This window comes from Felis catus, chromosome B3 (assembly GCF_018350175.1).
Source record: "Felis catus isolate Fca126 chromosome B3, F.catus_Fca126_mat1.0, whole genome shotgun sequence".
NCBI classification, from domain to species: Eukaryota; Metazoa; Chordata; class Mammalia; order Carnivora; family Felidae; genus Felis; species Felis catus.
The window spans coordinates 11,985,540-12,010,135 of record NC_058373.1 but is presented as its reverse complement, the minus strand read 5'-3'; the positions used below and the strand labels follow the sequence as shown (position 1 = coordinate 12,010,135).

The 24,596-nt window shown below is 59.1% G+C and overlaps 1 protein-coding gene across 1 annotated transcript in view; it reads left to right on the top strand.

The window, feature by feature from the left end:
* Window positions 1-14,995, top strand: part of RGMA (repulsive guidance molecule BMP co-receptor a) — a 47,315-nt gene extending 32,320 nt beyond the window's left edge. Inside the window, exons 3-4 of the mRNA XM_023254952.2 lie at window positions 3,603-4,117; window positions 12,557-14,995. Of these exons, the coding sequence (XP_023110720.1) occupies window positions 3,603-4,117; window positions 12,557-13,279 (1,238 nt within the window). The 3' untranslated portion in view covers window positions 13,280-14,995. The remainder of the gene's footprint in view (window positions 1-3,602; window positions 4,118-12,556) is intronic.
* Window positions 14,996-24,596: the final 9,601 nt, after the last annotated feature.

The window sequence follows — 24,596 nt, the reverse complement described above, 5'->3', positions numbered from 1 at the left end:
AGAGGCGGAGGTGGGGTGGCCCTGTTCCCCTGCGGCTCTGGGAGGGGGGGGGGGAGCAGGTGAAGGAGCCCCGCGGAGTTTGAACTGAGAGGTGAAAGGCCTGGTCTCCGAGGGCTGGGGGCCTGGGGTCGTCCCGGGCTGCTTAGGGTTTGCTCCTTGGGAGAGCTGTCTCTTCTCTTTGCCCCCCTCTGCAACCCCCTCCCACCCGAAGGAAATGCCCCATTCACACACTCCAGACTGGCTGGTCTCCAGCGGGGTTCCAGCTTGGCCCTTCTGTGACCGTTTGAAAAGAAAATGGCCCAACTCTAAAGTAAAGTGTGGCCTGCGGACGAGCAGCACGGGCCTCCCTTGGGCCTCTGGCAGACACGTCGGGCCCGCAGAGGCCCTGCTGCCCCAGCCCAGGCCGTTGGGGTGCAAGGCGTCATCCCAGGAACGCTGCTCTGAACAGAGTAGTAAGGGCCACATCTGTGGTGACCCCAGAACATGCAAGGGACCCCCTTTCGGGGCACCTCGGTAGGACTTCAGGCATGAACTCCAGACACACTGGAGAGCTCTGCAGCCGGGACCCTGCTCGGGGCCATTTTCAAGGCTGTGAAGATACCAGACTCTCATCACCCCTGGCGGCGGGGAGGGGGGGGTGTCCCCCATTTGTGGGGTTAGAGCCACCAGTGGCAGTCAGGAGTGAGACACCTTGCCTATCCCACATTGTCTGTGTGCGGGCTGGTCCTGCCCTAGGCCCCATTCCTGACCCCTGCCTTCCAGCCCCTACCCAGCCTGTGGGCTGGACCCTGAGCTGTGGCCTCTGGGAACTGGGGGCAAGGCCACGGAGAGCCTGCGGACCACGGGCCTGCCAGCTGGTGGGGTCCTCGGGGAGAGGCTGAGGGTCGCTTTGCAGCAAAGCGTGCCCCTGACCCACTTGGTGGCTGGCAGGGGAAGTCGTGAACATGCTAACTATGTGATGACTTTTGGAACTGTCCACTGCATGGGCTCTTAGGCCCAACAGGCCAGATTCAAGTCCTGCTTCAGCTTCTTCAGGGAGGCCTTGGGCCAGAGAAGCAGCCGTGCTGAGCCTGGCTTTGGCCTCGGGGCTGCCGGGAGGGCTGGCTGGGGTGAGGCCCTGGCCCGAGACTGAGTAGCTGTGACTTCACCCTCTGCCGTCCCGGGTCAGCTTCGGCGGGAGCTGAGGCCGGTGCAAGTCGTGCTCGGGCTGCAGTGGTCTGGTTATAAAGGGGCTAGGGGTCTCCTCTCTCCGCTTTGGGCACGGTGAGGGCCGGAGGGGCACCCACACCCGGCTGCGGGCCGGGCTCCCGAGGCTGGTGGGCGAGCGGTGGGCGTAGCCCAGGCGACTGCCACTCAGCAGCGGCCTGTGCCCCATTCAGACAGTTGTCTTTGATGCCGTGTCTCCAGGATTCTGAGAAAGCAGCGTCTCGGGTCCGCACACCCGGAATGGGTGAGGCTGCCTGAGCGGGCGCTGCGGAGCACCCCCTCCTCCCCCCCCCTCCACCACGAGGGGCTCCTCTACCTTCCCCCACGTAGGCCACGTTAGCATTTGGGGTAGGTTGGGTCTTGGGTGTCTTCTGTAGGTTGGCGAAACACGAAGACAGCAGGAGCGCCTGGGTGGCTCAGTCAGTTAAGCCTCCGACTTCGGCTCAGGTCATGAGTTCAAGCCCCACGTTGGGCTCTGTGCTGACAGCTCGGAGCCTGGAGCCCGCTTCGGATTCTGTGTCTCCCTCTCTCTCTGCCCCTCCCCCACTGGTTCTCTCTCTCTCTCTCTCTCTCTCTCTCTCTCTCTCTCAAAAGTACTAAACATTAAGAAAAAACTTGGGAAAAAAAAGAAATAGGAAGACAGCATGGCTGGAGACTCTTCCAGCTGCCTTTCAAAGGACACCTGCCCCCAGGAGCAGGTTTCTGTGGGAGGGAGACCATGCAGGGTGGGGGGTGGGGTGGCTGTCTCACCCAGAGCGTTTCCCGTGTTCCCCCAGATGCCCTGTTGTTAGCCAAGTCTGCTGAAGTCAGCACACTTCTTCAACTTGAAAGCTATTAAAATGGAAAATCCGCGGCTCTTCTATTCTGTTGGTTTTATCTGTCCTCATACACGTTGAAGTAAATATGTGACTTCTCAAAAGAAAAAAAAACGCCCACCCAGATTCCACCTGAAACAACCGAATTGGCCGGCAGTGTGACAAACACAGAAGTTAGGGGAGGGGCCTGAATTTCGGGACAAGCGCTGGCTGCCCTGCCCGTACCCAGGTGTGTGACCTGACCAGGTCAGCCTCAGCTCCAGACAGGTGCCTATGGAGGTGGCAGATCTCCCAGAGATGGGCCATCCAGGTGCCCACGCACAGGGCAGCTGTTCAGGTGCCTCCCCCCACGTATTTCTGTCCCAGGTTTTATTTGCAACTTGATTTTGTAGGTCAGAAGCCAGCACCAGAGAAGCAAACTGAGTGTTCCAAGGGTTCATGAGCCAGGCTAGTGGCCTGGGCAGGACTGGCTGAAGCAACAGCCCTGTTCTCCTGCTGATCGCTCCAGCCCTGGGCTGCAGCTGCCCCCTCCCCCGCTCCCCCCCACCTCCGCTGGTCCGCCAGCCCCTTTCACTGCTAGAGGCTGCGTAGAATGTTCTCTCCTGCTGCTGGGCTGCATGCCTGGCCACTGAAGTCACTACAGACTGTGCAAAAGAATCTGGGAGGCCGGGAAAGGGCAGGTTCTACGTGTCCAGGTACAAGATGCAGGTGTGTCAAAGCCCCAGTTTTTCAGGCGCGGTCTTTTGTAGCTGATTATCACTAAGGTCTCAAAGCTTGTCAGTGACTTTTTTAAAAACACAACTTAAGGCAGATCCAAGGTTATTACTGTCGGTTGCTTCCCAGCGTCCCCTCCCAAGCAGGATAAAGGAGGGATGGAACTGTGGCGACCAACAGGGAAGCTACTCTTGCTTTGCAGACAGGGTGACGGTAACCGGGTCTTCTGTGACCAAAGCTCACCGTCAACTAGCCAACATTCATGGAGCTTCTGATCTACATCAGTGCCCTCCTTAGTGCCGTAACACTCTGAGCGGCCTCATAAGGTACATGCTACCATCATCCCGTTTTCTACGGAAGTATAATGAGGCACAGAGACGTCCAGTGATTTGTCCGAGGTCACACAGTAGCAGAGGCCAGGCCACATACTGAATAGTGGGGCTTAATTCCCAGCCAAATTTCTGTTGCTTTTGCCAAAATGCTTGCGGATTGCTGTGAAAGCATCAGCAGATGTCCAAGGCGGCAGGGTGGCTTTGTGAGCTCGCAAAGTCTTGCTGCCCAGAAACACTGACCACTCCTCTTTACAGGCTGGGGGCAGTGGGAGGGGCCTCCACCGGCCCTGGTGGCAGGCTGGTCTGCACGCCTGGCCACTTGGGGTCATTCTGGGCGGAAGGCTGGGAAGGGCAGGTTGCGCACTGCACTGCCACCTGCGGGGACTCTTTGCCTTCTGCGTGCAAACGTGCGGCGCAGGTGGCGCCCCCTGGGAAGGGATGTCCTCGTGCGTGTGCCTGCGGCGCTGGCCCCCAGGGGTGAGGGGGCGCAGCTCGCCCAGGGATCTTGACGGCGTGTCCCTTCCTTTCCCCACAGCCACGTCCCCGTGCAAGATCCTCAAGTGCAACTCTGAGTTCTGGAGCGCCACGGCGGGCAGCCACTCCCCCACCTCGGACGACGCCCCCGAGTTCTGCGCGGCGCTGCGCACCTACGCCCTGTGCACGCGGCGCACGGCCCGCACCTGCCGGGGCGACCTGGCCTACCACTCGGCCGTCCATGGCATAGAGGACCTCATGAGCCAGTACAACTGCTCCAAGGATGGCCCCACGTCGCAGCCGCGCCTGCGCACCCTCCCGCCGCCGGGCGACAGCCAGGAGCGCTCCGACAGCCCCGAGATCTGCCACTACGAGAAGAGCTTCCACAAGCATGCGGCGGCCCCCAACTACACGCACTGCGGCCTCTTCGGGGACCCGCACCTCAGGACTTTCACTGACCGCTTCCAGACCTGCAAGGTGCAGGGCGCCTGGCCGCTCATCGACAACAACTACCTGAACGTACAGGTCACCAACACGCCCGTGCTGCCCGGCTCGGCCGCCACCGCCACCAGCAAGGTAAGCTGAGGCTGAGGCGTGGGCGTCCCTGCTGTGACCAGGGCCCAGACCAGACACCTCCTGCACCCTCCCAGTGTTCTTACTTTCAGTAAATGGGCTGATGACTTAGGAATGTCCAGAGGATCTTTGTCCTGAGATAAACCAACCAGGAACCCCCTCTTCATGCCGCCTGGAGTCTGGTATTTCTCAAACTGCCGGATACTGCCCACCAGGGGTTTGTGACATCAGTTTTCTGGGGTCAGGAACCAGCATACAAATGTCACCTTTTTTTTTTTTTTTTTAATTGGGCAGGGTAGAACAAGATGGCATAACCCAACCCCGATAGAAAAGGCAGGCTGTGAATGCATTGTACGTGGTAAGGGGACACGTTTCAGGAAGCTCAGTATGTGTGCACGCATGTATGCATGTCAGTGCAAATGCTGGGTCCGGCTGTTAACATGGATTTCTTACTGGGGTTATTGTCCACAACTTTTATTTATGTGTTTATTTATTTTTGAGAGAGAGAGACAGAGCGTGAACAGGGGAGGGGCAGAGAGAGAGGGAGACACAGAATCCAAAGCAGGCCCCGGGCTCCGAGCTGTCAGCACAGAGCCCGATGCGGGGCTGGAACCCTCGAAGCACGAGATCATGACCTGAGCGGAAGCAGGTGGCACCCCCATCCACTCTGCCACTTGTCCACAAATTTTAGAAACACTCGCCAGGGTACTCGGTTTCGGACTTTTGGGATATTCCTTTCTTGCCCCCAGACTGTATGGTGGTAGAATTCCAGTATTAAAACCCAATGAAAGAGGAGCCTCTCTACAGGTATGTTTCCATCATCACTCTCAAGGAGGGCGAACTCCTGTCCGCCCTGGACAAGTGTCCCCGACCAGCCCCTGGAGGTGACGGTCCTGCCCGGGGCGTCTCACGTGGCTGCACTGTTGCAGCGTGAACAGATTTTAGAAGATGGTGATTCTGGCCCCACCCCCACCCCCTCCAGGCCTGTGTGACACCAGATCTCTGAGTTTGGGTCAGGCACGTGTTCTTTTTTTAAAGCCCCCAGTGTTGGCTCGTGGAGCAGGTGAGGGACGCCGGGTTGGGGGCCAGGGCTATAGGATGCTGACGGGGTCAGCAGGGCTGTGGGGTACCGTCCTGCCCTCTCTTTGCCCCACGCCTATATGCAGAGGCCGCAGCCCCAGAGCAGAGAGGGCGGTGGGGTCTGGGAACAGGGGGAGGTGGAACAGGTGAGGACAGAGAAGCAGCTCACAGAGCACCCCAGGGGCCACCCACACAGCTTTCCTCTCCCCCCTCGGGCCAGCCCCCAAACGGGATGCGCCTCTCCACCCAGAGTGCAGTCGGCTGGGAACAGCGAGCTAGCGTTGACCTGGGCCGGGTGGCTCTAGAAGTCGGCCACATTCTCGTTGCCATGAGAGGCGTTTCCGAACCATCTGGAGCCCCAGAGGCCGCTGAGAGCCGGTCGTCTTCTGACCCAAGGAGGCCTCAGTGTCTGGGTGGCGAGATTCAAGTCCTGCTCACAGGGCCACAGCCAGAAGCAGCCACAAATGTGGCCTGTGGCCCAGGCCTTTGGACATCCCCATCCTCCACGGACCCTCCCTCCCCTCCCCACTTCCAAGAGAGTCTCCCGTGGCCTCCTCCTGAGACTGGGCCAGAGGGCGCAGCCTCAAGGCCAGGAGGCTGGTGGGCTCTGGGAGCTCAGGGGACGGGGATACGTGTGCCTCCTCAGGGTCAGGGCCTGGCCCACCGCAGCCCCCAGGGCTTTCCGGGTTGGCAGTGAGTCTGTTTTCCTAGGAAGAGCACGTTGCAAGGCGGCACGTTGGGCAATGCCAGGCTGGTCCACAAGGGCGTTTCTGTTCCTTCCTGTCCCTCCACGCCCAAGAGGAGGACAGTGAGGTGACCTGGCAGCCAGGAAAATTCCCGCCATCTCCCCCTGCTCCGGTGGCCCTTGCTGCCTCCAGAGGGTCTCTTCCCGGGGCCCATCTGCAGGGGCGGCAACAAGGGGGTCTTTGCCCCGTGGCTGCCCTAGGAGGGTCCTGGCACCAGGCCGTGAAGCCTAGTGGGCGGCAGGGTTGTGGCCAGCGCCCTCTCCACCCCGTCCGCCCTCTCAGCCCTCCACGGACAGTAGGGCCCACGTCAAGGACCCAGCCGCCTTCCCTGCGGCCCCTGCACCTACCCACCTCCCTCCTTCCCTAGAGCCAAGATAAATGAACGCCAGGAGCCTGAGGCTGCAGCTTCTAAATCCAGCAGCAAACATCCCGCGGGAGGGGACCTCGCCTCCCTGTCCCGTCCTGGCAGGGCCACACAGGGGAGTCTGAGGGTGTGAGAGCGATGCGGGCCTTGGAAGCCCTGCCCCTCCTAACCCAGAGCAGCGTGAGCACCAAATGTGATAACAGAGCCAAGCACAGACCTGGGAAGAATTGTGGGAGGAATCGTGGGCCTCTGCTCCCCACTGCCCCGTGGGGGTGGGGGAGGGGGCGTGACAGGCTGGAGCGAGAGCCTTTAGGCCACTTCCCGTTGGGTCGTACAGGCTGGGGTGACGTGCCTGGGCTTAGAACCCCTGGATGCCACCCCCCGTTCTTCACTGGCACACGCTGGGACCCCGAGCCCAGCGATGCTGTTCCCAGACCAAGTGGATCAGTCGCCCGTTCGTTCTTGTGTGCTATCTATTCAGACGCCCGCCGTGCTCCAGATGCCCGCTGGGCCCTGTGGCCGGGAGAGGTGCCCGGACAGGGATGGGAGCACCTCTCGCCCTGTCCGGGCATGGAAGTTCTAGGAAGTAGGGAGCTCTGCAGCAGAGCTCGACTGACCCAGCCCCCTTCTTCTGTGACCTAGGGTCACCTCGGTCATCCGGCAGGCTGAGAGCCCAGCCACCTTCTGTTACGCCCTCATCAGCCAGGAGGCAGCAGGAGGCCTGGCCGGACACCCGGCTGTGACGGGCTCAGTCTGTCTCGGGCCTCGGGGCAGACAGGGTACCCGGCTGAGAAACATCGGTGGCCGGTTTCCAGCGCCCTGGGCCTGCCCGCGCCTGTTTTTTTAGTTCTCCACCACGCAGGTGTGTTGGTTTTGTTCATTCATTGATTCGGCAAACGTTGACGAAACACCCCTTTTGCGGCAGCCTCGGTGCTAGGTGCCTCCTCCCCTCCTGGCACCTCCCAGGCCGAGGATGGAGAACAAAGCTGGCCGAGGGGTGCCTGAGGTGGGTGCAGGATGCCGAGGCCCTTGGGTGCCCCTGGCTCTGCCCAGAGCACTGGGCGGGGCCTCCTCCACGTCCTTCTGTGGAGCCTGGCATGGAGGGACGGGAGCAGAAGCCTGGGGGAGAGATGGGAGGGCAGCCTGGAGCCTCGGGGGAGGCAGCGGAAGCCAAGAGGCTGTTATCTCTGAGGGGCCTTCGTGCCTCCCCACGAGAGCCTTCTGCCTGTCTCTTCTGCCCACTTGAACCCGCTGTTCTCGGCCCGCCCCTCACCCAGAGGGCCTTGGCTCGTTTCCTGTGATACAAGCATCATCCAGCCCGGCCCCGTGTTCTCGTAGGTGATCAAGATGTAGGGTTTTCCAGCCCAAGCCGACATTTTAACCAGCTTCCCGCCCCCACTTCCCCCGGCTTCCTTCTGTGCCCTGCCCCCAGCTTCACTGTGCTGGTAGCACCCCATTGCACAGATGTGAAAACTGAGGCTCAGGGAGGAGAGGAACTGGGGTCTCTGCTCTGCCCTCCCCCTCCCCTCTAGAACTTACCATGTGTCCCACTGCCTCACTCATCTATTTGATGTGTCACCTCTAGAGTGTGAGCTCCTTGAGGACAAGGGTCTTGGACTATTCGGCCCCCTCACGTGGATACAGCTCCCAGTGCCAGGCCTGGTGGGGGGGAGGGGGGCGGGGGGTGCTCAGACCCCTCTGGGCAGGGGGGCAGCAAAGACAGGAGTGGCAGCCGCACCCGTGGCCATGCTGGCAGCGAGCCGCCCGGCTTTCGACAGGCCCCTTCATGCTGTTACTTGTGGTTGAGTCCCTGGCACTGGTACCAAGAAGAGTCTAGCAGCCTGTCAGCCTTCCAGGAGTCTGTCTCCACGAGAGATGACGGTTAGAGGGAAACCAGCCTTTCCTGTTCCAGGAGGCTGATGGCACTTGGAAAGCAGCAGCACCCCCCTCCCCACCCCACCCCCCCCAGCACACCAGGCAGGGACACCAGAGCCCCTCGTCCCTCACCCCCTTCCCAATGGCAGGACCACCCACTGTCCAGACCACCCTGGCTGCACCTCCCGGCCCCCCACAGGCAGCCTCCACATCAGGGCGGGAGCCGCGGGTTGGAGAGAAGGAAACAGCAGGAGGTAGAGGCAGGAGGTGGAACTGTGAGGTCGCCATTTTGGTAGGCCGGCGAGGGCAGATGGCAGTGGCCGAGGCCCCCCCGGGGCTCAGAGAGGAGGGCTCAAAGCAGGATGGAGAAGCCATGGCCACCTTTGACATCCCACAGCAAACCAGAAGTGCGCTGCTTCCCGGGACCAGGCGGTGACCTCAGAGGGAGGGTTGGGGAACTGGGGGCTAGTGCCCGATGGGCTGTGCACAGCCGGGCCTCTGGTGCGGCGCTCTACGGACTCTGGCCGGGTCCCCAGCCTCCAGCCTGGGAGCGCCAGCCCCTCCTCGTGTCCCGTGTGGACAGCAGAATGTGCCCCCCCGCCCCTCCGTCCTGACCGTTCCCCGGGCCCCACAGGCACAGCACCGAGGGCCCCAAGACTGCCGGGGACCCGCGAGAAAGCTTTCATTTGTTTTAAAGTTGGAAGGAAAAAATCAGCATAAGCCAACCGAGACTGTCTTGGCCTGGATCCCAATGCAGTCACAAAATGTAGTTTTAGTATTTTGGAGGGAGGAAGGGGCCCACAAAGGCCCAAGAGCCTGGAGCCCCCAAAAGTGCAACTGTCCATCTCTCCTCCTCACCTTTCTGAGTACTGGGGTGACAAGGGGGAGTTTCTCTCTGAAGGCCCAGGCCCTCCTGCTCTCCCAGCCTGGTCACCCCTACGCTTTACAGTGTGGGGGTGCCCACAGAGCAGTGATGAGACCGCCCTGGACACCTCCAGCTGGGCCCTGGCTACCGTGTTGGTTTGCCCGGCCTAGAACTTTCTGTGGCCCCTGGGCCACCCCGTCCAGTCCTTAGTCTGTTCCCCTAGCTCTGCTCCTGAGGCCCCAGGCTGATGGCTCTCTGCCGCGTCCCCCTCAGCCTCCTGTCTGTGCCCCAGGGCCACGCCCGCACCCCCGGAATTGCAGCCGCACCGTCTGGCCTGGGGCCTGCTCCAGACCCCACCCTCAGCCCTGGCCTTTCCCGCCCCTCAGCCTGAGCTGAGGTCCTTCACAGCCGTCCTGCCTCCCCCTGCCGGTAGGACCTGCTTGCGGTTTCTACGTGCCTGGGACTGTTTGACCAGAAACTCCCATGGCGCTTCACAGCGTCACCCACCCTCTACCCCGAGGGCCCCCCTAGGCAGTCATCCGCTGCCACATCGACCAGGGTGCCAGGCACAGAATTCAGCCACAGCCAGGGCGTCCGTGCTGTCAGCAGCGGCCTGCCTCTTACCAGGGCCCCCTGGACCTGCGGCCCCTCTGAGGTGTGTTACCCCCTCAGCTGGCGAGGAGGGCAGCTCCTGAGGGGCAGGAGGTTGGGGCTTGGTGGCTGGGGAGGGGAGAAGGGAGGGACAAGTTCTAGGAATAGTGGCCAGGGGTAGGGCAGGGATTAGGGGTGGGGATAAGCAGGGAGCCCCAAAAGGCCTTGGGTGCCATCTTGCCCCATGACCCCACCTGCCTCCCTGGGTTTGGTCTGGAGTCCGGGTTCCAGCTGCCCTCGGCTCAGGGGGCAGTGGCCTTAGAGGCACCTGGAGCCACCAGTGGTTAAAAGCTGGCACCTGGGAACAGGAATGAAGGAGGGGTGGTGGTTGCTCTCCCAGATTTGACTCATGTCTCCAGCCCATGCCGTCTTCCCGGTTGGGATCCTGCAGGAAGGAGCAGGGAAGGGAGCGCCTCACCCAGGACAACGCGGGGAAAGCACTCACTCCCTCGTCCGTTTGTCTCTCCTCCTTCTCCCAGGCCTCCCGCCCCGCGGGCTTGTGGCTGAAAAGAGCCCAGGGGCTGGAAACCAAGAGACTAAACCCGGCTCTGCCTTTTGCTGCCTGTGTGAGCCATTGTACCTCTCTGAGCCTGAATTTCCCTCACCGTAAATGGGAGGTCCTGCCCTTGTCCCTGGCAGTGACACACAGGGCTAGAAGCAGTACACACAGGGCCCGGCACGGCAGATGCAGCCAGCGGCAGTGCCCATGTCTGTGGTTCCCAGGAGGACAGTTACTGGTGGAGCCACACAGCCACCCAGACGCTTGCTTCTCCCCCAGCAGCTGCCCCTCACCCCCCAGCTGCAGGCACCAGCAGAAATGGGCCTTCCTCCTCCGGCCCTGGCCAGGGCCGCATGCTCAGCATGGAACCCCACCCCCGTCTTCCTTCCTCCACTTCCTCTTCCTCCTGCTCACCTCCAAGGCCCAGCTAGGTGGCCCTCGGGGCAGCCCTGCCACAGTAGCCTCTGCTGGCCTCTGCCTGCTCATTCTTTCTCGGTTATGTTCAGCCAGTGGCTCACAGTCCTCTCGAAGGAATTTGGCTGCAGGTCCGCCGGCGGCTTGAAAGATTGTGCTAGATGATTGTGGACCGTATTCGTTTCCTGCGGCCGCTGTAACGAATACCACAAACTCAGTGTTTCAAACAAGCAGAGATTTATCTCTCGTAGCTCTGGAGGCGAGAAACCTGAAATGAGTCTTTCAGGGCTAACATGAGGGTGTTAGGAGGGCCAGTCCTTCTAGAGGCTCCCAGGCGAATCTGTTCAGTGCCTCTTCCAGCCTCTGGTGGCTGCCGGCACCCCTGGGCTGTGGTCCCATCCCTCCCGTCTCCGCCTCCGTGGAGAGAGCCCTCACCTTTTCTGTGGTCAGATCTCCCCCTGCCTCCCTCTTAGGAGGATACGTGTGATTATATTTAGGGCCCACCCAGATAATCCAGGATGACCTCTCCATCTCGGTATCCTTAACATAATCACATCTGCAAAGTCCCTTTTGCATATAAGGTAACATTCACAGTTGCGGGGATTAGGGCCTGATATCCTGGGGGTCATTACTCAGCCTACTATAGTAGATAATGAACTTTTAGGGGCGCCTGGGTGGCTCAGTCAGTTAAGCATCCGACTTCGGCTCAGGTCACGATCTCGCGGTATGTGAGTTCGAGCCCCGCGTCGGGTTCTGTGCTGACAGCTCAGAGCCTGGAGCCTGCCTCAGATTCTGTGTCTCCCTCTCTCTCTGACCCTCCCCCGTTCATGCTCTGTCTCTCTCTGTCTCAAAAATAAATAAATGTTAAAAAAAAATTTAATGAACTTTTATTTTTAATTAGCTATGCTTTTCTTTTTATGGTTCATCTCTCTATGTAGTAAATGATCTGGTGTCCTATTTAGGGTAGTGATCTAAAGTTCCCCTTCTAAGTCAGTTGTTTTGTTTTTTTTAAGTAAAACAAGTGTGGGTTTTTTTTCTTTACTCCGTTTTTAACTTTAATTTTTTTAATGTTTATTTATTTTTGAAAGAGAGGGACAGAGTATGAGTCGGGGGTCGGGGGGCAGAGAGAGAGGGAGACACAGAATCCGAAGCAGGCTCCAGGCTCCGAGCTGTCAGCACAGAGCCCGATGCGGGGCTCAAACTCACAAACTGTAAGATCACGACTGAGCCGAAGTCGGATGCCTAACCGACTGAGCCACCCAGGCACCCCAAAGTTTTTCATTTTTATTCCAGTGTAGTTAACATACAGTGTTACATTAGTTTCAGCTGTACAATGTAGTGATTCAAGAATTCTATAATCAGTGCTCATCATGATAAGTGTATTCTTTTTAAGTTTTTTTTAAAATGTTTTAAGTTTATTTATTTTGAGAGAGAGAGAGAGAGAGAGAGAGAGAGAGAGAGAATCCCAAGCAGGCCCCACACCATCAGCACAGAGCCCAACGTGGGGCTTGAACCCACCAACCATGAGACTGTAACCTGAGCCAAAACCAAGAGTTGCGCGTTTAACCGACTAAGCCACCCAGATGCCCTATTAAGTGTCCTCTTAATCCCTGTCACCTATTTCCCCCATCCCCCCACCCACCTCCCCTCTAGTAACCATCAGTTTGTTCCCTAGTAAGACTCTGTTTCTTGGTTTCCCTCTCTCCTTTTGTCCCCCCTTTGTCTCACAGTAAAACTAGTTGTTTTAAGGAAAAGTGCTAAGTGCATAATAATGCAGGTGGCACCGAAAGGTGACCAAAATGGGCAATCGGGGCATCTTGGGGGCTCCTCCTGTCCCCAGCATCGCCAGCATGGGGCTGGGCCTTCCCCTCTGACCCCCCCGCCGCCACCATCTCAGCACCGCCTAACGCCCTCTCTCCACCCCTTTCCTGCCCCCCCTCCCCCCCAGCTCACCATCATCTTCAAGAACTTCCAGGAGTGCGTGGACCAGAAGGTGTACCAGGCTGAGATGGACGAACTCCCGGCCGCCTTCGCCGACGGCTCCAAGAACGGCGGGGACAAGCACGGAGCCAACAGCCTGAAGATCACGGAGAAGGTGTCGGGCCAGCACGTGGAGATCCAGGCCAAGTACATCGGCACCACCATCGTGGTCCGCCAGGTGGGCCGATACCTGACTTTCGCCGTCCGCATGCCGGAGGAGGTGGTCAACGCCGTGGAGGACCGGGACAGCCAGGGCCTCTACCTCTGCCTGCGCGGCTGCCCCCTCAACCAGCAGATCGACTTCCAGGCCTTCCGCGCCAACGCCGAGGGCCCCGGCACCCGCAGGCCGGCCGCCGCCAGCCCCGCGCCCGCGGCCCCCGACACCTTCCCGTACGAGACGGCTGTGGCCAAGTGCAAGGAGAAGCTGCCCGTGGAGGACCTCTACTACCAGGCCTGCGTCTTCGACCTGCTCACCACGGGCGACGTGAACTTCACGCTGGCCGCCTACTACGCCCTGGAGGACGTCAAGATGCTGCACTCCAACAAAGACAGGCTCCACCTGTACGAGAGGACTCGGGAGCCGCCGGGCCGGGCCGCCGCGGTGGGGATGCCCCCCGCCCCCCGGCAGCTCCTGGGCAGCCTCCTGCTCCTCACGCTGCTCCCCGCCGTCCTGGAGGCTGTCGCCGCGTAGGGCAGAGAGGCGGGCGCTGCCTATCCCTGAGCCGGGGGGGGGGTGGGGGTGGGGGGAGCGGCTGCAGGGAGACCGGGGCCGTCGGGGGGAGGGAGGGCATCCTCCCGGGGGGGAAGGGGTCAGGAGCCGAGGCGGCCGCTGGCCAGTGGACTGTGGACGGTTACCTCACAGCTGCCCTGGGCCGTCTGCCGGCGAGGGCTGGGGCGGGGGGGCGGCCTCCCCCCCCACTCTGCCCCCAACTCGTCATTGTCGTCGGTGGGGAGGCCGCGAGAGGTTGTGGTGACCGGTGCTGTGATGTTTGTGACAATAGAGCTGTGTGAGAGGGGGAGCCGCTCCCCTCCACCGCCCCGCAGTGTGAATGTGCAAAACAGAGCCCCTCGGGCCGAAGCCCCCCACCCCGCCCCGCCAGAGACACTGGGATTGATCAGAGTCGAGCTCCTCCACCCCCCCCACCCCGCAATGCACTGAAACAGGCCCAGCTGACTGCTGCCCACGCCCGCCACACGCACACACACACGAGCACACTCGCGCACACTAAGCTGAGGGGCTGAGGCATCTGAGAGGCTGGACCCCCTCCCCAGGCAGGGCCTCCTTTCCCCCTGGGCCTTAGGACGACCCCCGGGAATCGTGACCCTTTGACTGAGAGGTTGTGCCCGCCTGGTGCCTTCCTGCCCACCCGTGGCCTCCCTGTGAGCCGAGGAGACCGTGTGCAGTGTGGCCGCTGTGCCCCTGCTTTGGTTCCCAGGCCCCCTGCCTGACAGCCTGTAGCTGACGCGACTCGTGGGCTCAGGTGCCCTCCTCTGGTTCCTTCCCTCCCCGTCCGCCATTCTCCACCGTGCTTAGGAGGTCTCGTCCTCATTTCTAAATGTCTAAACAGAACTCTCCCCGCCCCCACCTCGATTTCTGTTCCCTCCTCTCCAGCAGGTGGCAAGAGCCTCCTGGGTGGGGGAGCGTGGGCTGCAGGGCGTGGGCAGGAGGCGCAGTGGACGGGGCCAGCTGGCCTGCCCTGATTCTCTTCGTCCTCCTCATCTGCTCCCCCGGAGCCCTGCTCCCCGCCCGTCCACCCAGGTCTGCGTGCTGGGGAGAGGAGCGGGGTCTGCCGGTCAGGGTCAGACGCTCCCTGCCCCGAGCGTCCCTGGACGGTCTCGTCCCTCTAGTCCCCTCCCTTAAGCCCATGGCCACACAAACCAGGAGAGGCTTGCCTCCGAGAGCCCCGGCGCCCACCTCCTGTCAGCCCAGGCCGCCGATCCGAGGAGCCCCGAACCGGTCCCGCCTCTGCTGCTGTTCCGGAGAACCCAGGGACCGACACCGGGCTGGGCTCCACGCCCGAGGGTACGGTGCCCGCGGCGGGCGGTTCCCGCAGCCCCGCACTGTCCGGCTCCTCTGCTGTTCCCCAGGGACCTCTCATACACTGGCCCGGGAGGCTCCCCGCCTCCTCCCCAAGAGGTCCCCTCTCTCTGCCCAACCCCGGGCAGGGCAGGCGGGTGGGAGGCACGGCCCGGCCCGCCCTGCTGGTCTTTAGATGGTCCCTATGTCGGAAGTAAAAAGTGAAGCACTTTATTTTGGTTGTGTTTGATCGCGTTCTGCTTGGAAGTGGGGACCCCTCACTGCGTCCTTGTGTCTGCGACCTGTGTAGAGTGTCACCGCATGTACATATTGTAAATTATTTATTAACGGCTAAATGCAAGTAAAGTTTGGGTTTTTTTTGTTTTGTTATTTCCTTTTGGACTGCGTATTGGAGTTTGCTTTCTGACTAGACTGGATCCTTTGCAGGGGTGGAGAGTGGGGCACCCTGCTGGGCGTCCCCTCACCGTGCGGACATTTGGGTGGGGCTTAGCGCGTATGTGCGCATGCGCTTACGCGGCAGTCGTGCATGCTTGTGGAGGGGAGAACAGTTTAACACAGGATCCCTACTTCTCTAAAATTACTTTTTCTTCTTACGGGACATGAGGCGTCCCAAGTTTTCTTGCCCTGGTAAGGCTGGAACAGTGTTGGAGACAGATGGCCACGTGGCAGAGGAACATGAAGGGGGTGGGGGGCGCAAGGTTGGCTGGCCTCAGATCCAGGGTGACGCCCTCTCAGCTGCCACCCTTCCTGCAGGTCCCCTACTCACATAGCCCAGGTACGCAGTGATGGCTCCACAGAGGGGACCGAGGCTTGCTTGGGGGACCAGGTTCACCGCTGGCTGTCATCACATTTCATCTCTTAAAACTACCCAATGAATCAGGAACAAATTCATGCCCATGTTACAGACAAAGAAACAGAGACTCCAGAGAAATGGATCGACTTGCCTAGGGTCCTTAGCGAGGGCAGGGCCAGGACGTATACACCTAGGTCCGTTTTGCCCTGTGTCTGCTCTTAACGCCAAATATGAGGCAGGATAGCAGCACTGTTAAGCTAGGCCACATCCTGGGCTCTCCATTTTCCTGGCCCTGTGACCTTGAGCAAGTCCCTTCACCTCTCTGAGCCTTTGTTTCCGCCTCTGTGAAGTGGGGAGTATCTATCACACAGGGTTAATTCCTATCAAAGTGCGTGGGGGCGTCCAGTGCTGGTATCGCTGTTTCCCCAGAGCCGGAGGGGTCGCGTGAGGCACTGAATGGGAGGAGAGTGGGGAGGGCCACACAGGCCCTTGGAACCTTGGGAGAGAAGCAAACCGAAAAGCTAGCGAGGGAAGGAATCCACTGAATGAGCATGTAACCCGTCCAAACGGGAGAGGAAGGTCAAAGGCAGGAAGGGAAAACTTTCTAGAACCCAGCTCTCACACAGGCTCCCAGAAGGAACGCGGGACTCCTGGGCTTTGGGAGGAAGAACCAGACTAACAAGACCAAACGTACCTATGCATCTGACCCCGTTGCCCGAACTGTCAGCACCCACAGGCCTCTCAGCCTGTCAGTAGCAGCCGGGAGGGAACGACACGGGGCCAACAGAGCCCCTGGCACTGGGCCGGCGCAGAAGAACCGATTACTGAGAAGCCAGGGCGCCCAAGATTGAAAATAAAAAATCCCGTTCGCCATCAGATGGAAATGCGACGGCCCTTGCCAGAAAGTATTCTTGGTTTGGAATCTGTACAGGCCCCTAAATTTAACCAGCTGGAATTCTTTCCCAGTGCCATGCTGGTAGTTGCCCATGAACATGGAAATTTGCATTTCATCATGAATATGGAACACAGTCTTCAGCTAAAAGACGCCCAAGAAGAGGCTTCGTCTTGCACCGCGGGCCGGGTTCGGAGCGCTGCATCTTCTGTGGCCGTGGGTCGGAGGCCAGCCGGCCTGGAGGGAAATGCGCTGGTGGACGGAGGTGCGATACCTCGCTGCGTCCCGGCGTTCCGACGTGTGGCAGAAACTCGGAGACGTTGGGCGGCGGACTAGAATTTGTAAGGAGAGAAGACAGGGGAGAGAGGAAGGGGGGAAGCAAATGAAAGGAGGGTCCTGTATAACGAAGGGGGCGGGTTCTGGGATGAAGAGAGTTCCCGGGACCCTTGGGCAGGGCAGCAGCGGAGCCAGGCACGAGTGGGGCTCGTCACAGCGATGCCGGCCAGCGGCGTGGAGCAGGAGGCGGCCCTCGGGCTTGGGCTGCGGGCCCACTTGGCGTCCAAACTGGCTCTGCCTGTCGCTAGCTGTGTGGTCTCCCTCGGATTTTTGGAGCCTCAGATTCCTTATTTGTAAAACAGAATTAGGAGTACCTGCCTCCCAAGGTCATTATCGAAATCCAACGAGCTAATGCTCATAAATTGCCTCGCACCTGGGCCCTAGTGCAGCCCAGAGAGGCCGCCAGAAATGGAGGTCCTCTCCCACTGCAGGGGCAGGTGCTCCTTTATCCATTTGACAGTTCTTAAAACTTTGTAAGTTTATTTATTTTGAGAGAGGGAGAGTACGAGTGAGGGAGGGGCAGAGAGAGAGGATCCCAAGCAGGCTCCACGCTATCAGCACAGAGCCTGACGCGGGCCTCAAACTCACGGGACTGGGAGATCATGACCTGAGCAGAAACCAAGAGTCGGACGCTTAACCGACTGAGCGACCCAGGCGCCCCTTCACTGGATAATTCTTTCATGATCGCCGGCACTGAGGGCATTCGGCAGAGGCCACACGTTGTCGCTGGGGAGACCAGTCACTACACAGCACAGGGACACAGTCGAATGTCCCGCGCTGACCATCACCACAAAGGAAAGGGAAGCAGGTTCATCTGCAAGAGGCCCACCCGGGTTGCAGGCAGGCGGGGAGGAGCCTCCATCTGGGGTGGGGGTGGGGCACCTTTTTCCAGATCACCTGGGTGGATTTGGGGAATGAGCCTGGCCAAGATCCGGGGAGAGCCTTCTGTGCAGAGAGGTCAGGGAGCGCAAGGAGCCTGGCCCGGCAGCCAGCGGCAGAGTTTCAGGGGCAGCAGAATATAATGGGGCTGGATGCAGTGAGCGGGCGGACCGGGGTCCTGGTGAGGCTGCAGGGCCCAGGGAGGGAGCACCGCAGACTGGAGGACCGGAGAGGGGGGCGTGATGTTTTGTGCCAGGGGTCCGAGGAAGCCATCTGCAGCTCCGAGCAGGGGCGGCATGTGTCCGACTTGGGTTTTAAAGGGATCGTCTCGGCCATGGTGAGGTGGGGGAGAGAGAGGAGGCTGGGGACGCCAGCGCAAAGCTAGCGGGAAGTGGGATGGCCAGGGTGGTGCCGGAGGCGCCAGGAATGATCTGCTTTGGGATAGAATATGGAGGTGCTGCCGGCCGGTTGGCCGAGTGGGAAAACCAGGTGTGGGCGCTGAGCGCCTGGGTAAACTGTGGCGCTGCTTACTGAGCCACGGGAGCAGCGGGTTTGGGACACGTTATTTGGGGACAAAAATCGTACTTTGGGACACATCAGAAACCACACGCAGCTGGACTGTCTTTAATTGTTCAATTAAATGACGTACACTTCCCAGGAGCAAATGTTTAAGGGGTGCAGCCCTCGTAGAAGAAACTTGCAAAGCTAAGGGAAGATGCCGTCGCTGAACAAGCCGGTGGCAGGGCTGTGGTTGGTAAGACTGGCGGGGGCGGGGGGGGGGGTCTACCGGTTGTCACTTGGTGGCTAGGCCCAAGGCCACACTCCCCGCGGCTCCGGGTGACCCTGGGCCACGTGCATGGGAAAGGACAACTGGCTGACCGAGATGGGGCTTTACCCCAAATACCAACTTCAGTGCACGGACTGAAGTTCTGATCCGGGTGGGGAGCACGGTGTTGAAACTGTAAAACAGAAACTTCAGAGAATAGCAAGGACCCCTGGGAGGGGCGGTATCAACTCCCTGCGGCTCCTGGCTGGTAGCCTCCGTGGGCTAGAAGGAGGCCACTTGCTCCTGGCCTTGCCACTTGCTGGCTGTGTGACCTGGAACCTCAGTCCCCTCGTCTGCATTATGAAGGTGGTGGCCGTCCCGCAGGGATACCTGGGAAGACCGGTACAAGGAATAACAGAATATAGGGAGCTCTCCCCAAGCAAGCCATAGACCCCGACAAGCATTTACTCCCTCCCCTTCCCATCCCACGGGTCACACCACCTTCATGGGTTCACGGCCTGAGCTGGCATCCAGGGGGAAGCCCCTGGTCCTGCCTGCCCCCAGGCTGACTGAGACCTGGAGAGAGGGCACTTGAAGCAAAGTCCCAGCCTGTAGCCTCACACGTTCTGTGTCTCCCACCAGACACTAAAGGTGGGTGGGGACCCTACTCTGCTCCGTGTGTTCGTCTCTTAGGTGTGGTCTTAAAATCACATCTCTTTGGTCTGATTAGCCTTAGCTGTCCAACTCCTGAAATAATTGAAGAGCAGGGCGCCTGGGTGGCTCAGTCGGTTGAGCGTCCAACTCTGGGTTTTGGCTTAAGTCATGATCTCACAGTTCATGAGCTCAAGCCCTGCATCAGGCTCTGTGCTGACAGCATGGACCCTGCTTGGGATTCTTTCTCTCTCTCTCTCTCTCTCTGCCCCTCCCTGGATTGCTCACTCTCTCTGAAAGAAAGAAAGAAAGAAAGAAAGAAAGAAAGAAAGAAAGAAAGAAAGAAAGAAAGGAAGGAAGAAAGAGAGAAAGAAAGAAAGAAAGAAAGAAAGAAAGAAAGAAAGAAAGAAAGAAAGAAAGAGAAAGAAAGAAAGAAAGAAAGAAAGAATTGAAGAGCTCTTTATCCAGCTCCTACTTGGGCCAGAGAAGCTTGGTGTTCTGGCCAGGGGTCAGTGGGAACCCCGCACGCCCTAATCAGGAGTCCAAGGACCTCTAATTCCATGGAGGTGCTTGTTGCCCTGGGAAACTGCCACCTCCTGAATGTGTAGGCTGAGAACCCCACCACCTGTTTCAACAGCTTCCTCTTAGCTAACTTTGGGCTTTCTGCACCTTTGACCATTTAATCATTTCCTGCCTAGGACGTGGGGAAGTGCCTAGTACCCTGAAGGAGAGGAACAGAAAGGAGTATTCTCAGAAAGTTCCAGCAGAGTGGACATAATTAAGAGATGGCAGTGGTGGATATACAAGGCATGGTGTGGTGGAAGTGTGGGGGTTTCTAGGATCAGGGGACACAGTCTCAGGCAGCCTAGATCCTGAGGCCAATGAGGGCACATGACCTGGCCTCATTTCATCCTTGCCCAGAGGAATGCTGTGATGGCCCATGGATTCTTCCACATTTGAAGCCATCCCGACTCACCTGATGCCTCCCTCTGGCAGGAGCCAGAACCTTCCCCAGGCCAGATGAGTTTGCTTTGTCCAAAGCAGTGGTCAAACCTACTGACCGTGTGACAAGGGTGAGATGTCATTGTTCTCAGCCTCAGCTCCCTCTCAACCATGAGGTCCTCCTAAAGATGAAATACCTACATATGAACCTGACCTTGAGTCTTGCAATTGCCTTGACAATTTTCACGACACCCTGGAAGGTGGTTGCCATTGCCTAGTTTCCAGATGAACACCCATACCCATGCCACCTACCTGCTCTTCTCTTGAGGGCAGAGAAGGGGTTCGAGAGCCCCCACACATCGGTGGAGTCAACCCAGGGTTCTGGTCCTGGGTGAGCAGGGAGTGGGGCCAGACCCCTGCCTGGAGGCTGGGTGGGTAGAGGGACTTCAAACCTGGACCCTGAAGAGAAGGAGGATGGGAGAGAGGGTCCCTCAGATCTGAAGACTGAGAGGCTTAGAGTCCAAGAAGGAGATGGCCCCAGGGTTCCAGAGAGTTCTTGGCTGAGTCACCACAGTCCAGGGGTGGTCATCAGCTTCCCCAGGTGGGGGACAAGCCTTCTCGGCAATCCCAGACATGATCCAGCTGCTGGTACAGACCCGCCCCCATTTGCATGGAGACTGGAGTCACCCCAGCATGACAGCTACATTTTTTGGCCACCTGCCACCTGCCAGGCACCCTGCCAAGTGTTTGATTCCAGTAGTGATTTATCATGAGGGAGCCCCCTTCTAGCCACCTCCCTCCTGGAGTTCAGGTGGCTTGAAGCCCAGGCTCCATCCTAGAGCCTTGGTGAGCAGGGCTCCCGAGTAGCCTTCAGGCTCCCAGCCTTGACCACCAGAAACCAAATGCCAAGGTACAGGGCCAGGGCCCCTCTCCCCTGGGCACTGCAGGACAACTGCATGTTGACCTAACACAACTTTTCCTTTGCTAACGATCGGGGATGAACCCCTAAGGCAAGTGGCCCCAGCCTCGTCCCTCTGGGGTGTCCACTCTGTAGGTCTAACATGGCCACAAAGGCATTCCTGCCTTCCTTTCTCTCCCTCCCTCCCTTCCTTGCACAAACATTTTAGGAGCATCCCTTATGTGTCCCATCATGGTCTGGGCTTGGGGGATCCATTTGTTTATTCCACATAATAATCACTGAGGCCCTATGGGGTGTCGGCACGAGGCTCCATGTTGGGGATCGAGCAGTGCAGTTGACCCCAGCAGATGAATGTGCCTGCCCGAGCGGGACCGACTTCTTGAGAGAGAGGCAGACAGTGCACGAGTTAGTTTGCTGTGAGCAGAGCAGGGAAGGGAGTGCAGAATGGCCACGGGGATGATACACTGGTTCTCCCCACTTGTTACTCCTCTGTCCCCGAGCCAGTCACACATGGCTTCTGAGCCTGCTCATCGATAACAGGGGGAAGGTTAGGGCTGAGTCCCGGGGCCTGCAGGAATAAGATGACACCAGTGGGACAGTACTTGGGTGACAGTAGGGGAAGCCATTGAAGGAGGCAGTGACAAGGTGGCCCTGAGAGGTGGGGGGAGCTGGCGTGCAGTCTGAGCTCCACCCCTCACTAGACGTGTGATCTTGGGCACATTTTCTAAAGTCTCGGGGCCTCGTGATGCTCAACTGGAAAATGGGGATAAATCCTGCCTCCTAGCATTTTCATGAGGATGTGATTCTAAAAATACAATAAAGCAGGGGCGGCCGGGTGGCTCAGTGAAGCATCTGACTCTCGGCTCAGGTTGTGATCGCACGGTTTGTGAGTTTGAGCCCCGCGTGGGGCTCGCGGCTGTCAGCACAGAGCCGGCTTTGGATCCTCTGTCCCCCTCTCTCTCTGCCCCTCCCCGTTCATGTTCTCTCTCTCTCTCTCAAAAATAAATAAACATTAAAAAAATACAATCAAGCAAAGGGGCCTGGAGCCTGACACCCAGTAGCCATCTGCAGACGGTGGCTTTTGCTCTCACAGGCACATCCCATGGGGCTGCTTCATTTACTCTTAAGTTCAGGTCACAAACAGCTCAAGGTTCCCAAACATATGTGACATGCAGACCCCTTCCGGGAGCTAGTGTTTCTCCAGTCCCCCCATGGCTGGAGTTTTTATAATTCATGAGGCTAGGTATAAATTCTTAATTGTAATAAACTGTAATTATAGCTCCTTTCAACTATAAATCCAGACACACTTACCAATCAAGCCCAAACCAAACGCAAACAAATCGCATTAAATTGCAGTGATGAATGACACTGTTTTGCGGACGCCGAGTGGGCCCTCTTCGTGTGACGAAGGTGGGGTTGTCTGGCCCCTGTCATTGTTGCCAGGCAGTGACTCCGGACCCCGCCTTCTTTTCACTCTTCAGACCCCGTCGAACTTGTTGCCTTGTGTCCCCCTGTCCACCTGGTAAGTAGCACTGACCGCTTTGTGCCAATGTAACACCAGAGTCCTGGGTTCCTTTCTTCTCCCCATTCTTCCAGATCATCCAGGATTCGCTTAGATTAATTCTTTAAAATGTTCACCAAGGGGCACCTGGGTGGCTCAGTTGGTTAAGCGTTGACTCTTGATTTCAGCAGGTCATGATCTCATGGTCATGGGATCGAGCCCCACATCCGGCTCTGCACTGAGCCCTCTCTCTCTCTCTCTCTCTCTCTCTCGGCCCGTCCCCCTGTTTGAGCTCTCTCTCTCTCTCAAAGTATTTTTTGTAAATGTTCATCAAAAGGAAAACAGGAAAATTTTAAATTCTTCCAGGTATCTCTAAGAACGATCCGCCCCATCATACGTCTGTAGGCCCCAAGTTTGGGAAACACCAAGCCAGTGTGCAGTCCAGAGGGAATTAGCTAATCTGATTACTATTTGTACCCGCTGGCAGAGCAGGCCTCAGAGAGGATTTCAGGGAAGGAAAGAACGCTCTGGGGCAGTGGGGACACAGTGACGTGTGGGATGGGGCTCAGAGGAGGCCCACAGGCTCTGTGGTGAGGCTCCCTGAAATGTGGGAAGAGGAGCCAGGGAGGCCCACAGAGGCTTCATCTCTAGGCTCTCGGAGGCAGGGAGGGCCAAGGTGTGGGCTTGACCCCAGGACAAGTTACCAGGCTTAGGCGGGGCCACGCCGAGGACCCCGAGCCTCGAGGAGTTGGCCACAGTAATGATGGTCCACCTTGCACTGTCCTTAGCACGTGCCAGGCACTGCTCCCCCATCAGGTTTGGGTGGAACTATTCCCTCTGAAGGTTAACACCTGGCCCAGCTCGCGACAGCGGGGGGCGGTGAACCCTGACTTGAAGGTGGACGGTGTCTCCGGAGCCCATGCTCTCAGCTCAGCTGCCGCCGGGGCCCTGGGTCTCCTCGCTGGGACTGAGGTCCCTCTTGTGTGAGCCCACTCGGCTTTGCTCCTGCTGCCGCCGCCTTCACACCTTCCTGCCTCCTCACCCTTCTGCCTGCCGCACAGAGTCCCCGGCCAGGGCCTGGGCTAAGGCAGCTGGGGCCATGGAGCCAGCCCCCTGCCCCAGCGGAGCCATCCCAGACCCTGCCCCACTGAAACAGTACCACGGTGGCTGGTGAACTTCCTCTCCTTACTACCCGCTCTGGCTATCACCCTTTTAGATTCAGCTCCCTGAAGGTTTGGCTGGCTGCAGGCAGGGGGCTCCAAGAGACGGGGACGTTCCGAGTGGCCAGCAAGGGCAGGTCGTAGAGGGCTTCGGACCCAAGCCAGGGAGCTTGCGGCTAAGGTGAAGGTTACACACAGGGAGCAGCAGAGTGATGCCTGGGCCTTGCGGCTCAGGACGTCCCTCTGGCGGCTGCACGGAGGGGTGGGGGAAGAGAGTCTGGACCCGGAAGGGGCAGGAAGGAGCCTGTGTATCCCGGAACAATCGCTGGACATGTCAGTACATTCGGGGCTGGCTGGTGGGGAGAGAGCCCCCCCCCCCGCCCGTGCTGGCTGAGAGGCCTTGGCGCCACTGGCCAGCACTGCCCCCTGCTTGTGGAGCAGGTGAGGCTGGCTTCTTCCTGCAGCCTCTCCTCTTCCCCATCCCCTGTCACGCTTCCTGCGGGGATGAGGTGGCTCCACGTCTCTGGCTCCAGCGTGGGTTCCGCAGCCAAGGGAGGCGGCCCACCAGGGCGGAGAAACGACGGTAAGCCTCCCCGGGGGGGGGGGGGGGGGGGGTTCTGTAAATGTAGGTGTTGGCAGTGAGGCAGGCTGTTTGTGGAAATCTTCTGCCCCCTGCAGGAAGATTCTAGAACCACATTCACTCAGGACCCTCGGTCAGGGAATGAACGGGGAACTACCGCTCACTTTCCAAATACAACTCGGGCCCCAGGTCTGGTGGCATGAGGGGTCTCTGAGGAGCCTCAGGATGTTCCAAGGCCGCCCTCCGACACTGATGATGGCCACCAAGCCGTCTCCCTCACCCCCCCACAGGCTGGTATTCTCCAACAGGGAGGCTCAGAGAGCTAGAGAGTAAGCCCAAGAATGCCAGTTGGTTCAGACCCAGCTCTGCCCACTTCCTACACGCACGCCTTCCCCGCCTCCTCTGGGCTCCTCTACCACCACCTGTTCCTGCTCCCATGTCCCGGCACTGAAGTGACATTTTGTCCTCTTATTGTTGGGCTAGGTGTGCCTCACCACCTCTCCGTTGAAGAGGGTGGGGCCCTCATCCTGCTTCACTCTGCGTGCGTCCCC